A 13,727-nucleotide genomic window follows, 5' to 3' on the forward strand; every position below is an offset into this window, starting at 1 on the left:
ATTCCTAAGTGTTCATTATGGAGAAAAAAGACAATAAACAGTAGACTAAACTTCAGTTTTCAACTTATAATTGAAGTGTCTATAATGGTTTCAGCATGAGAAAAGTCATACTCACCATAGACAGTGAGTTTTATATCCTTGGCTTGCTTGCCTGCTGCATTGGACACAGCGCATTGGTAGCGTCCCTTGTCACTTCTCCGTGCATTTCTCAGGTGTAAATTCTGTCCTCTGTCTGAGAGTTCAATGTTAGGATCTCCCAAAAATAAAGGTCTAGAAAAAATTATTTCATAGGTCCATTTTTAGTCTCTCATGCAAAAGGATTAGGAGGTCTTCCGAAAAGTCACAAACCACTGATGTGGTACATTTGGAGATGTTTTTTAAAAGAGTGAACATTTGATAATATATTCCTTAAATCCATAAAACTTTGGCATTTTATTAGTTATTAATTATAACGGTAACACAAAACTTAAACAAATAAGTCTAGGTGTTAAGTGTTGAAAAATCATTCTTGATGTACTGTCACTAATGCGACTTTTTGCTGACTTCTTGCCCCAATCAGTTTGGTTTTTATCCATTTGTTTTCACTAAACAGTTTTTATTTCTAAATGTATTCCTGAAGAAACCTAACCTTTAATGTAAATGATACTGTGCTATTCTCCTGCATTCCCTGGTGCTGTCTGGTAGCTGCAGGTTACTTGAAGTGGAATATTCCGGTCTTATGTGTTATCTATCTCCTAAGGTCTAGCATTGGCCTGTTTTCACTCATCTGCCATGGTAGCATTGCAGAGAATATCAACAAATGTGCCTCCTGCTGGACATGCCTGTCCTCTTCAGTCTTGTAGAATGGAGGCGTGACCCCTGCAACGCAGCAGCTGAGTGTTACAATTTTAAAACTCAGCATCAAATTGTCCCTAAAGATAGGGCTTTATATTCTCTCCAGGGCTGTATTCTAACTTCCCATACCTAGACAACACTTGGTATTTGCAAACTTTTGCTTGTTAGAAATGACCCATGAGAAACAAAATTATATTCTATTTATATTCATCAGAATGTTGAGGATGAGAATCTTTTAGTGCTCATTGTGGGATTGTATTTCAAATTGCTCATCCATAGTCCTGATTCGCTTGTTCTATGATGTCTGTCTCACTGATTTCTTGGAAGCGTAAATGAATTCCTACATTTCATACACGGCCAATCTAGACTATGCTACCGAGTTCTTAGATTCCTTCTCCTTTGACAGAAACTATAGCTCACTGTGGCTATACTATGCAAAGTGACCTCTGAGCCACTATAGGCCACTGTAGCCTTACAGTGTAGGCAACGCTCTTCCTTAGGCTTGCAATGTAAGACGTGCAATTCCTGTCTGTACTTCCCATGTCATTCGACAGAATCTATGTATTCATTCCATTCTTGCAAGCACATTTCTCAATAGCTCAATCTCATGTAAAAGCATAAGTATCTCTTCATTGGAATCACATTTTATGATAAAACATGTGCAGAGAATTTTGGTATGCAATAATTATAAATTAATCTATTTCTATAATAACCTCTCCAAATTTATAAAGAACTTCGTTATTTAAAAATTGGACAATATAACTGGAAGATTTTGTATTAAAACGTTACTTTTGAAAAGCAACATTGTTTCTGTTTCATTAAATAATGTATTAATAAGATGATGAATAAGAGGTAGGTACTACACGTTGACATATCTGTTTCCTATAAATTACACCCTTGAACAAATTCAGACAAGATACTCACTTGCCATCCTTGAACCAGTGAATAGCTGGGAAGGGCGTGCCTCTAACAGGGCACTGCAGGGTAATGTTGTGGTTAAGAGCAACTGAGACTTCACTTGGGGAGCTGGCACCTAGTATGCTGGGTGGAACTTGAACAGAGACATTTTATCATAATATGTATGATTTAGCACAAAGATGTGGGGAAGAAGCAGGCAATGAGTGGTTATCAAAGTATTTCAGCAAGAGTTTAACGCCAGAAACAAAACATCTCATGGGAACTCTCATTCACATTACACTGTGCACCCAAACGTTAACTTAAAATCCAGAATATTTCTATGAAATTTTGCTAGCAGGACAATTACCTACAAACATGATAGAACAGAAGTCATTTGAGGCGTAGTAAGTGAAGAGCAAAACTCACAGAATGTAATTGAGCCTCAAAATTCATAGGAGCCAATGGATTACGGCTGCACACTTACAATAATGAATGCCATGGGCAATATCAATCTCCTGTGGACCACATCCTACCTGGTGTGTCATGTCTACCTTAGTCTTTTGTGATCTCCTCTTGTAGGATATCTATACAAAACTTGCTGTGAGTATGATATACATGAAAAAAATATACTCAATTTTATCCTTGGAATTATACAAATGAAAATGCTTGAGTATAATTTTCTCACCATCTATACCCCTCTTTTGTTTCATTTTGAGTGGTCTGATATTCATCTTCATAAAATCATTGGACAGTAAAGGGGTTCAGTTGGGAAGAGGTGTGGCTTGATAAGATATTTATATAAAGACCTCACTGGTTGCTGGATCAAGAGTGGATAAGACTGGTGAAGAATGGGTACAGGAAGGAAGTTAAGGGGCTATCATAAATAAAAATATGCCTTCACCATGCAATGGAAAGAGGCAGACAATTAGGAAGTAGTCATAGAACAGGGGCAAATTTCAGGAGCTCTGCAGAAAGTAGGAGAAAGGTCAAGAAGCAGGTCACTCAGATACCCCAACATTTACTGGAGAAAACAGTCATTGGTATCTTTCAGTTTGAGATAGCACCACGGTATTCAACAACACATAAAGAAGGCATTACAGAGAACGTGCTAAGGAGACATGGATATCATCATATTACACCTTTAGCATCCCAGCCTTTAGGAGGCTGAGGGAGGAAGACTGTGAGTGTAAGGCCAGCCTATGATACTAGTGAGACTCTCTTGAAAATAACACAAAGATTTAAGAAGTAGATAAAAATATAAAAAAGATAGGACAGCAAAGACTAGATAGTTTTTCCTAGAGCTGAAAGAATTCTGAGCTGCAGCTGAGCATTTGGGAATCATCAGACACACGTGGTGTTCATGGAGGGAATGAATATCAGAAGACACAACGCCAAGACCAGTGAGAAAAAAACCACCAAGGTTGGTTACATGGCCTGTGGCTAAATTCACATACGAATTCAGGAAAAACAAACATAATGTAGTTTAGATTTTGGGGAGAGTAAGGAAATTGATTTATTTTTGTATTGATGAATGCAAATTTTTATGACCATATCACTTCTAGGCTTCACTTTCGCTAAAAACACAAATTATATGCCTATATTGATAACAAAACACTGAAAGGAGAGAAGGCCATTTATCACAAAGTGAACTTATAACATCAAATATAATTTTACTAACTAAAAATTAAACTAATGAGAGCAGTTAAAATTACTTGTATTATAGTCTAGAGTAGGGATGACTCACTTCAGAATTCCCTTCCTGCCAGAAACGCCTATCACATTCTCTTCCCTTGATTGCAACCAGGGTCAGTTAGGCTCCAGTAATTAAATTAACTAGAATGCACTGAAAATAGATGCATGACCTGCTCCAGTTCAAGCATCCTACTAGCTTCAGGAGATGTCCACATCATAATACGTTGCACCGTACCTCACAGCTACCTATGTATATAAATAACCACTTCTCTACGTAGCTACTGTCTAGAGAAGTCTCTTAACATACACTGTGTCACCTTTAAGTTCATAGTACCTTGGGATATGTGAGTCAGAGCCATCTTTATATTTTAATTATCTAAAATTTAAAACAACCTACTAAAAGAATGATGTGAATGGTATTTCTCCTATCAATTTATTTTATAGCTTTATTTTGGCAGACAGTAAGAAATGCATGTAACATACAGGTTTATTTTAAAAAGAGGTTTTTTTTTCCTTACCTAGTATACTGACATTAAAGTCCTTCTGAGAGGTGCCTGCAATATTAATTGCTTTGCAGGAATATCTTCCCACATCCTCTTCGGAGACCTTAAAGAGTTTTAGAATCTTTCCATTGTTCACTAACTGAACAGTGCTGCTTTCTGTCACCTGCACGAGACAAAGGACTGTTATTTCCAAAGCTAATAAAACTCCACAATGAGAACAGAAAATCAGTGTTTGTTATCACTAAGAAGAAATTCACAACTGAATATTTTATTTCAGGTAGAGAGGCAGAGAACTGTACACATTTGGCTGTCTCTATTTACCTGCATGTCCTCCTTATACCATGTTATGACAGGGGATGGAGTTCCTTCTACTTCACAGTAGAGGCTGGCTGCTTGGTTTACCAACACAGACACATTGGTCATATGTTCTTTGTCTTTAATTACTGGTGGAACTGCAAAAGAGAGGAATCATGACTGGATAGTCTTGTGATCAACAGGAACTCCAAGTGTCTCCACAAAGCCATTTAGAGAAACTTCGAAGGTAAGAAAGGATAGAGAAAGTAGTCATATGCAAACATGTGCTTTCTTAGAAACGAGAAATGTCAGCCAACACATTTACAAATAAAAATCCCAATGTAATGGTGTGTTTTATGGAAGAATTTTAAGTTCAGGGCGACACTTAGGATAACTTTAAGAAAGAATTATTTGACATATTGAAAGTCCTACGAGATTTGATTAAGCAATATAGCACTCACTACTTGATGGTGGGAGTGACTAGTACTCAGTGTCTATAAAACTGTAGTCACCAAAACCTAAAATTCACATAGAAACTCCCACAAAACGATACAGGTACAAAATTTTATTTGAAAGTTTAAATAGTTATTAAAAACCCAGTAACTTACTACATTACAAACACCTTAGTACAATACTAATTAGTATAGTGCCAATACATTAGTAGAGAAAGGTTAAATAAATCCTATGAACTCATTCAGAGAGATGTTATAGATAAGTTAAAGACCTAGAATAATTCATACTATAAATTGTTCAATGAAGTAGCCCAGGTACAGAGAGTGGGTATAATATTCTATCATCTCTATTATTTTTATACAGAGTTAATACTTTTTTGTCTTAGGGAAATCTCTGGGAAGGTATGTCAGCTGAGTATGTGTAACTGATTGTTTTGCTCTGAAGACAGTATGGGAATGACTTGCCAGGTAAACAGGTTCTCAGGCTGCATCTTTATCTCCTATTTAAATTTTGAAGGATGTAGAGTCTCAACTAAAAAATGCATGAAATGTTGGAAATGAAAAATACAAACCAATTTCCTACCTTCTGTTTGATATTAATTCATTCATATTAGTACTAAGTAATAATAAATTGATTAAAGGACTTAAATACGAAAAAATTTGAAACAGTCATACTTTTAGCTATTTGCCTTTAATGTTTTAATCCTTATTTACCGTGAACTTTGAGGTTGTATTTCCTTTCTGTGGTCCCAGCTTCATTGACAGCCACACAGATGTATTCGCCATTGTTGTATGGGGTAACAGAAGCGATTACCAACAGTGCGCCATCTTCCAAGATAGAAACACCAGGCTCTTGCCCTGTCACCTCTCTACCATTGTGTAACCATTTGATGGTTGGTTTAGGAGTACCTAAAAATGTTAAAAAATAAAATAAAATAAAATAAAATAAAATGTTCAGAACAGATAGATTTCCTGTTATGACTATAATGTGTATCCTGATGCCCTTTGACACTTTCAAGATAAGAGTGAACAGACTACAGTTAATGGTAGTTAATGATTTCAATTCCTGATCAGTTTTCAGACTTGTGGTTTCTAGTTGATCAAAGTTGCTTTTAATCAGAAAACTCAGACTATAAGCAAAACATTTTTTTTCTGGTGAGTTCACTACAGTGGTGAGTCGGAGTAAAAAATATGTGGAATCATCAAATTGACAAGATATGTAGGGATACGAGGAGTGACGTAAAGACAGCAAAGCACGGTATTGTTACAGGAATACGCCAGGAACCTGCCCAACAAATAGAATGCAATCTGTGGCCTATAGTTACTTGGGAAAAGGCTCTATCTAGCATAGATATATACCCTTTTCAGTATCTTATCTGTTCATCAAAAGACAAGAATGCAAATCTTTAAAAGAAGTTGACAAAGCGATGAGAAAAAAGTATTTTCCCGGATTCACTTATGGGTAGCAGAATAAATGGAAGTCATGTGCTTAAAGGCAAAATAATAAAAACTATTGAATATATATAATAAAGCCAAAGGGGATATAACAGACAGAAAATCAGGGACTGTGCTGTGAATCTGTTGTTTAACAAAAAATGTAAAAGGCACTATTCTAAACACTTTCTATACTAAAGACAAAGCACATTAAACAAAGCCAACAGGATTTCATAAGATGTTGTTAGCAACCAAAACTACGATAATAAACTTTTTAAAAGTAGGATGTGTAATCCAGGATAAACCCAAAAAGATGACAGAAATATATGCAGTGTACCGGTGAAACTAAACTCAATATTAATGAATGTCATATTGAAGTGATTATGGAAGGCATATTTATAAGGGGAAAATAAAAAGATCAACATATTTCATCTCGGTCAGTGAGAGATTTTGACTAATGTGGAAATATGGTAGAGCTTATTGACTCCAGCCATCTGTCTATGTTCTGAGAAAAAGAAAGGTTATTGTCATTTCCTTTTATCCCACCTTTTCCTTGTGGATATCAGTCAGACTTTGAGGTTAACATTTAAACTGAAGTAACACATAAAAGGTAAACGGACAAGCAAAAGGAAAGAAAGCAGAGGACTACCTTTTATTTACTAGGATAACTATTATCAAGATGAAATTTATAGCGAAGACAACAGAAAATGGGCAATGAGATGGCTCACTGGCTAAAAGCCCTTGCTGTAAAGTCTAATGACTGATTTTGATCTCTAGAATCCACAGTAGAAGGAGAGAACTGATTCCTCAAAATTGTGTACACACACACACACACACCAACAATAACAACAATAACAACAACAACAACAGTAATAATAATACAATGAAAAATCATGTAGCTACTTTTGGATCTACTCAAGAACTATATAGTCCAGATAGCTATGATAACCAAAGAGCACACGGTTCCTTTGTGGAAATGGGAAGTCAAGAAAGCTGGATTGAGAGCAAAGGTGTAGGCAGACTGAGGAGTAGCTGGACCCACAGGAACCCACACTCTTCTGAAGAATGCCTCTTATCCAGGTCTTGCCTCTCTAGTCCCCAGTGGCTCTGAGAATTATTACTGCTAAGTTTACAGATGTCTGAAAAAGCTGCTAACGGCATCTTTCTTCAAATACTGGAGATAAATACCGACGAAAGAATTGAGCATTTGCTATTAAACACAGGCATCTCCTAAGGCCTTAACTGCTGCCCCCTCCAGAGACCACTAAGAAGAGATACACATGAGGACATCCATGCTGGCAGCTGCCTGGAGCCCTCCTGCCAGAGGCAGGAGGTTATGCAAAGAACCCTACTTGGATTTTGTCAGGACTACCACAAGGCGAGTTGGAGCTATTGTAGATGGATGTCTGTGTCAGAGAATGTCTTTAAACATGGGTGTTTGCTACCCAGAGGAGAGATGGCCGAGTTAATGGCCTTTTCTCATCCCTGCTGTGGAGAGGGACTTGACCAGTTCCTGGCTGAAAACATGGTAGTATTCAAGGAAAGATGTGGTTTGTAAAAAAAAAAACCACTTGAGAGATGTGTTACATAATTCCCAGTCTCAGAATTACCAGTGCAGGTAGACCCAGAAAAAAAAGATTAAATCTGTGCTGGATGAAGCCTCTCAGGAGACCTCATCCAGCAGCAGACGGAAACACATGCAAAGACCAACAGCTAAATATCAGGTGGAGCTCAAGGAGTCTTGTGGAAGAGTTGGGGACAGAATTGAGCCAGCTGGAGGAGTGAAGGACAACACAAGAAGACCTACAGAGTCAACTAACCTGGCCCCATGCTGCTCACAGAAACTGAACCACCAACCAAAGAACACACAGGGACTGGACCTAGGCCCCCTACACATTTGTGGCAGGCTTGCAGCTTGGTCTTCACGTGGGTTCCCTAACAATTGGAGCGGAGGCTGTCTCTGACTCTGTTGCCCACTATTGGAACCCCTTCCACTAACTGGACTGCAAGGCTGAGCCTCAGTGGGAAAGGATGTGTTTAGTCCTTCTGGAACCAGACGTCCCAGATGGGGTGGTACACAAGGGGGGACTTCCTCTGAGAAGAAGGAAAGGGATAGTGGGGGGAAGGAGTTGTAAGAGTGGGACTGGGAGGAGAGGAGGAAAGGGGGTTGCAATGGGGTTGTAAAGTGAATAAATAAATAAATAAATAAATAAATAAATAAATGACTTAGAAAGATTAAAATAAAATTGCCTCAGATGGGTGATGGCCCTAATTTGCATCCTTACTGATTAACACTAATAGGGAATATTACAAATAGCTCTACTGTGACATTTTTAAAAAGAAAACCCTTCCAGAAAGAAAGAAATGAAAAGCAGTAGAAAAGTCTTGAACTGTCATGAAAAGAGTATTAGATTAAGCAAGCTCGAAGAGTTGGGAAAACCTTTTCGTGAGAGAAATAAAGCATGAAGGAGGGAAAAGTACCAATTCCAAGAGTTGTTTGAAACGAGGGAGTTTCTATTGTGTTTAAACGTTATAAGAAAGATTGGCAGGTGGAAATTCACAAGTGTGATATTTTGAGTGAATGAAGAATGCTGGAGTCATATCACACAATTACAAGCTGGTACCTGTGCCCGTGTCCCTGAGTATTACGTACCTTTCGCAGGACAAGGAAATGCGATGCGCTGACTGACCAGCCTTTCTTGGAGTGGAGTGTTAAAAGGAGGTGGCAGGTCTTCCACTGTGGGCGGTTCTAGTAGAAAAATAAATGCATTGTGTCTGACTTTCCTTGGACAGTCTCTCATTCTGGTTCTCTTATTTGGTCACTTAGTGATTTTCTGCCTTTCTGATCCCTCTACAGACACGTCTGTTGTTCAATCACATAGCACTGTGTATGTCCCCATATCTGTATCTTCATATTCTTACATTCCCACGCAAACCTTTGCACTCTCTTACCCATTTTAATAGGTTTCTTATAGGAATACTATTATGAGATACAGTACCATTTGGATTAATATTCTACACATCCTGTGTATAGAGTCTGTAATTATGTACCTCCAAGATTTACGAGAATATTAGAAATGTCTATCTTTCTCCTTTGACTCTGAACGTAGACACTTAGTAAGATTGGTTGAGTGAATAAATGAGCTAAGTAAGCTCCTTACTTACATCCTAGACCTTCATTCCCCAAGAACAGTGATGTATTACGTGCTAAATGTTGTGCTAATTACTATACCCCACTGACCTAACTTCCTGCCTTTGTACTGGCATTCTCTCTGTCAGGGTGAGACAGAAAACATCCAGTGATTAGTTCCTGCCAGCCAGCAAGCTCTCACTTAAATCCTACTTCTTTAGAGAATTAGAGAATCCCTACCTAGCAATCCAACCCAATTCCCAGAACAGCAATCCTATCTTAACTTACCCACTGTACTTTTTCCTTCTCTACGAACCTTGTTTCTTTCTTTGCTTACTTTATGTCTATTCACACTAGAATAGTTCAAGAAAGCAGGTGCTTTGGGTCACAGTATCACCACCATTGCCTACACCATGACAGATATTAGGCTCAACCTGCATAATGAACCTCAGAATAAAGCCAACAACAATAGAGGAGCAGTGAGCAGTGACCTCACAGGGATCAGTTAAGGTGAGGTACGAGATGAAATACTACTCCAGCTCGCTCCAGCTGCAATTTCTCCCAAACCAGAAACACTGGCTGGGCCATTACCTAGGACCTCTTCATTATATACACCAGGGACTTTAGTTTCAAAAGTAAACATGAAAACGTCATTCTGGCTTAGCTAATCATGTGTTTGCTTCTGGTTAATGTTCCCTTTAAAGCTAAAGTTCTATGTAGAAATCCCCTCAAGGGATCCATGATTGCACGTCCTGTGTAGAGCTCAGGGGGCTTGTTCCGCTCCTCCCAACCAGACATGTTTCTTAAGCCAAAACCCACCTTGGACATGCAATGTGACCTCTGCTTCATCACTTCCGGCTATGTTCGTGGCAGCACATGTATATAAGCCTGCATCTGAGATCGAAGCCTGCTCAATGCTCAGCGTTCCATCTGGGCTACTAGGATGCTGCGCTCCATCAAATACCATGGGCCTTCCACTTTTAAACCAGGTGATCACAGGAAGAGGAGACCCATGGGCATTGCATGGGATGTCCACTCTCTGGCCAACTTGGACTTTTATGTGTCTATTTCCATTCTGTATTTTTGGAGGAACTAGAAGTCACAAATGAGCATTAATCATCAAATATTTAAAAGTCCCTATATTTTTGAATTCTGAATGAGAACTTCTTACCAAGAAGTCACACACAAAAAAATAAAATAGTCACTTATTAGCTGTGTGACATGGGCATGCCAGCAAGCCTCATGAGGTTCATTTCTTTAACAATCCAGGTAAAATCAACTATGCAGGCACAGTACCAGTACACTGAATGAATTCTAGGAAATGACAGATACAGTACTGCTGGTTCCACACTTGATGAATAGTGAGCACTTAACAATGGTGAGTTTCCTTTAGTTTATAAGTGAGGTAAGGTTAAAAGCCCTTTCAGGACCCCTATCTATCAGAGCAAATCAGAAAACGATTCTTTTTGTGTAGTCTGTTTATACCCTTTATGGAAGACAGATACTAAGAAAATGTTCTTAAAGCTTTCTCCTAATTTCAGAGGCAAAATCATAGATGGTATTTATTGGCTAAAAATAAAATAGGTTAAGTGATTTATATACCTAATGCCTGAGAGTTGGTAAGTGATAAAAACCTCCCTTTAATGCCAAAGCTCTAGTTCAATGGGATGCCATGGCCATGACTGCTCTGGCAATGCAACTAGGTTAATACCATCTCAGGGAATTTCCTCTGATATTTAGATATCTGAGATCTACACAATACCTGCCCTGGAGATAGGTAATCAGTGCACTGAAGGGGCAAATAGTTGGTGGGCTGTCATAAATTAAAGGGACAAGACACTTCCATTAGAGAAGCGTAATGTAATCAATTAATGATGGAAAGGAGCATTTTCTCATTCCTGTGGTCTTCATATGTCAAATACGACTATTTTAAAAGTACGATGTTCTTCTGTGAGAGTACAGCTAGCTCTCCATGCTTTGAACACAGTTCCTCCACTGCATGTCAACTCAACAGAGATAAGTGACTGAACATCTAGACCAGATGAGATCCAAACATGTAATCAATACACTTGGAAATGGAGACAGGGGAGTTATTTTTAGATGGCTAACCAACCTTTCAGAGTACATAAAAGAATGACAGACTTATAACTCAGAAATCTTTAGTCTCCATACAACTTAGAGGTTGACTGTCACAAAGGCTGTGTGGCCAAATGGACAGAGCTATCATTGGCCACCCTTTGAACACTCACCATGGACACTTAATTTAACAGACTGAGTCACATTCCCAGCAATATTTGTGGCAACACACAGATACATCCCACTGTCTGAAATGCGCGTCTCTGTGATCTTCATTGAGCCAGAAGGGAGGAACGTGTGTCTAAAAGGGAAACCCACACATCAGACCATAGAATATGAGAATGCAAACATCCCCTGCACAGCCACGCTTCAGCGTGAAATTACTGTGCTGCACGCAACTTTTGAGACTTCTCTCCACTGTAGCGCACATCAGCCATAGAAACGGAACTCTCATAGTTATCTTTGCTATTCTGGATGATGTCATTTTACTTTTACCTTTAAATCTAACACAGTTGTCTTAAAGCATTGAACGGCTGCATGAAACATCTTTTATTTTTTGCAGTGCTTCACAAATAATTGAGTGTGGTTCAGTAAAGACAAACAAAAGTATATCTTTTTAAATATATCTTTAATATCTACCTCATTAAACAATGATGTACTGGGTGATGAACTGTCAGAGCCACATAGACCTACCTCGTATCAAGGTTTCTTACAGAGTTAAGTCAAACTAGAGTTAAGTACAGAGACCTCCAAGATGACATATGCATGTGCAGGAACATATATTGTATCTCATATTAGATGAAGTATGGAGAGACAGAAAAGGTTTGAGAATGTAGTTCAATGATAGTGTTTATCTAGAAACAAATGCACACCATAAGGAAAAGATTTACTGTTCAAAATGATCTTGGGTAGAGAAAAATAAACTAAACTACAGCACTATTTAATATCATACACAATATAAAATTCAGAGAGAGTGGAATCTCAAATGTGAAAAGTAAAACTTTTTAAAAGGCATAGAACATTTAATGCTTTGAATATAACCTCAAAAAGATGCAAGAAATGTAAACCTTCAAAGCATAGGTTAATTCTTTTAAGTCTTTAAGAGTATTGAAAACTTAACCTCAGACAAAAACAGCATTCTTAAATAAACTTAAAACCATAGTAACTGAGAGAAACATTTTAATACACATGGCAGACAAAAATTTCATTATCAAAAACAAATAACAAATGTCCATGTCCAGCAAGAAAAAGAGAAGTCACCAAAAAACTGTGAAGGCACTTTAAAGAGGCAATTCACAGACAGCATGAGTGACCAGCAAACAGACACATGTATCTCATGCCCACTCAAAGCCAGTCCCATAAATATTCAAAAGCACATCAAGTCTCTGCCAAGCTAGGTCTTCCTCTCCCATTGAGGTCTAGCCCAGCTAGAAGAACATATACCATGTACAGGTAACAGCTTTAGGGAAGTGCCGGGGGGATACCCAGGAGACCCCCACCCACTCAGAGAAGGGGAGGGAGAGATGAGGGAAGAATTGAGGGAAGGGTAACCAGGAGGGGCAGTGAGCAGGATGTAAAGTGAATAAGTAAAAAATTAAATTTAATTAAAAAAACTCAAAAGCACTCAAAGATCCCATTTCACACTCACTAAAAAGCAGAGACATTTAAACCAGTCAAAGCTGCATATTGGTTAGGAACTGAAGCCTGCTTCTATGAATCTTGTTACTGGTAAATACAAGGAGAACCTCCCCTCAGAAGAGCAATGGGCATTACCTCCAAGATTGGAAGGAGGAATCTGCTCTGAAAAGAAAACGTAGTTCTACGTTAAAGGTTCTAAAACTCTCATCTGTGTGCACGCAAGCAGGCATGTTAAAAAGCTTTGAAAAGAAAGTAATTAAAAATAATAATACTAAGCAGGCCGTAGCATCTACAAGGAGGGTAATTGTTGAATGGAAGGTAGACTGTGTGTAGACCGGTTATGATGAATGTGCTGACTCTGTGTGTGTAAAACAGTGAGTGTGTGCATGAAGACTAGTTACCATGAATGTGCTGACTCCGTGTTTACAATAGTGAGTGTGCGCACGGAGACCTGTTATCATGAATGTGCTGACTCCGTGTTTACAATAGTGAGTGTGCGCACGGAGACCTGTTACCATGAATGTGCTGACTCCATGTTTACAATAGTGAGTGTGTGCACGGAGACTAGTAACAATGAATGCGCTGACTCCATGTTTACAATAGTGAGTGTGCGGACGGAGACTAGTTACAATGAATGTGCTGACTCCATGTTTACAATAGTGAGTGTGCGCATGGAGACTAGTTACAATGAATGCGCTGACTCCGTGTTTACAATAGTGAGTGTGCGCATGGAGACTAGTTACAATGAATGTGCTGACTCCATGTTTACAATAGTGA

The 13,727-nt window shown here is 38.5% G+C and overlaps 1 protein-coding gene across 1 annotated transcript in view; it reads right to left on the minus strand.

Annotated features, from left to right (window-relative positions):
- The window catches only part of Hmcn1 (hemicentin 1), a 402,633-nt gene that overhangs the window by 172,264 nt on the left and 216,642 nt on the right, over nt 1–13,727 (minus strand). The window contains exons 23-30 of the mRNA XM_028775780.1: nt 11,486–11,613; nt 10,056–10,328; nt 8,760–8,855; nt 5,387–5,581; nt 4,248–4,378; nt 3,942–4,089; nt 1,759–1,885; nt 116–270 (exon numbers count right to left, since the gene is read on the minus strand). Of these exons, the coding sequence (XP_028631613.1) occupies nt 116–270; nt 1,759–1,885; nt 3,942–4,089; nt 4,248–4,378; nt 5,387–5,581; nt 8,760–8,855; nt 10,056–10,328; nt 11,486–11,613 (1,253 nt within the window). The remainder of the gene's footprint in view (nt 1–115; nt 271–1,758; nt 1,886–3,941; nt 4,090–4,247; nt 4,379–5,386; nt 5,582–8,759; nt 8,856–10,055; nt 10,329–11,485; nt 11,614–13,727) is intronic.

Source organism: Grammomys surdaster, unplaced genomic scaffold (genome assembly GCF_004785775.1).
Source record: "Grammomys surdaster isolate TR1022 unplaced genomic scaffold, NIH_TR_1.0 259, whole genome shotgun sequence".
Taxonomy (NCBI): Eukaryota; Metazoa; Chordata; class Mammalia; order Rodentia; family Muridae; genus Grammomys; species Grammomys surdaster.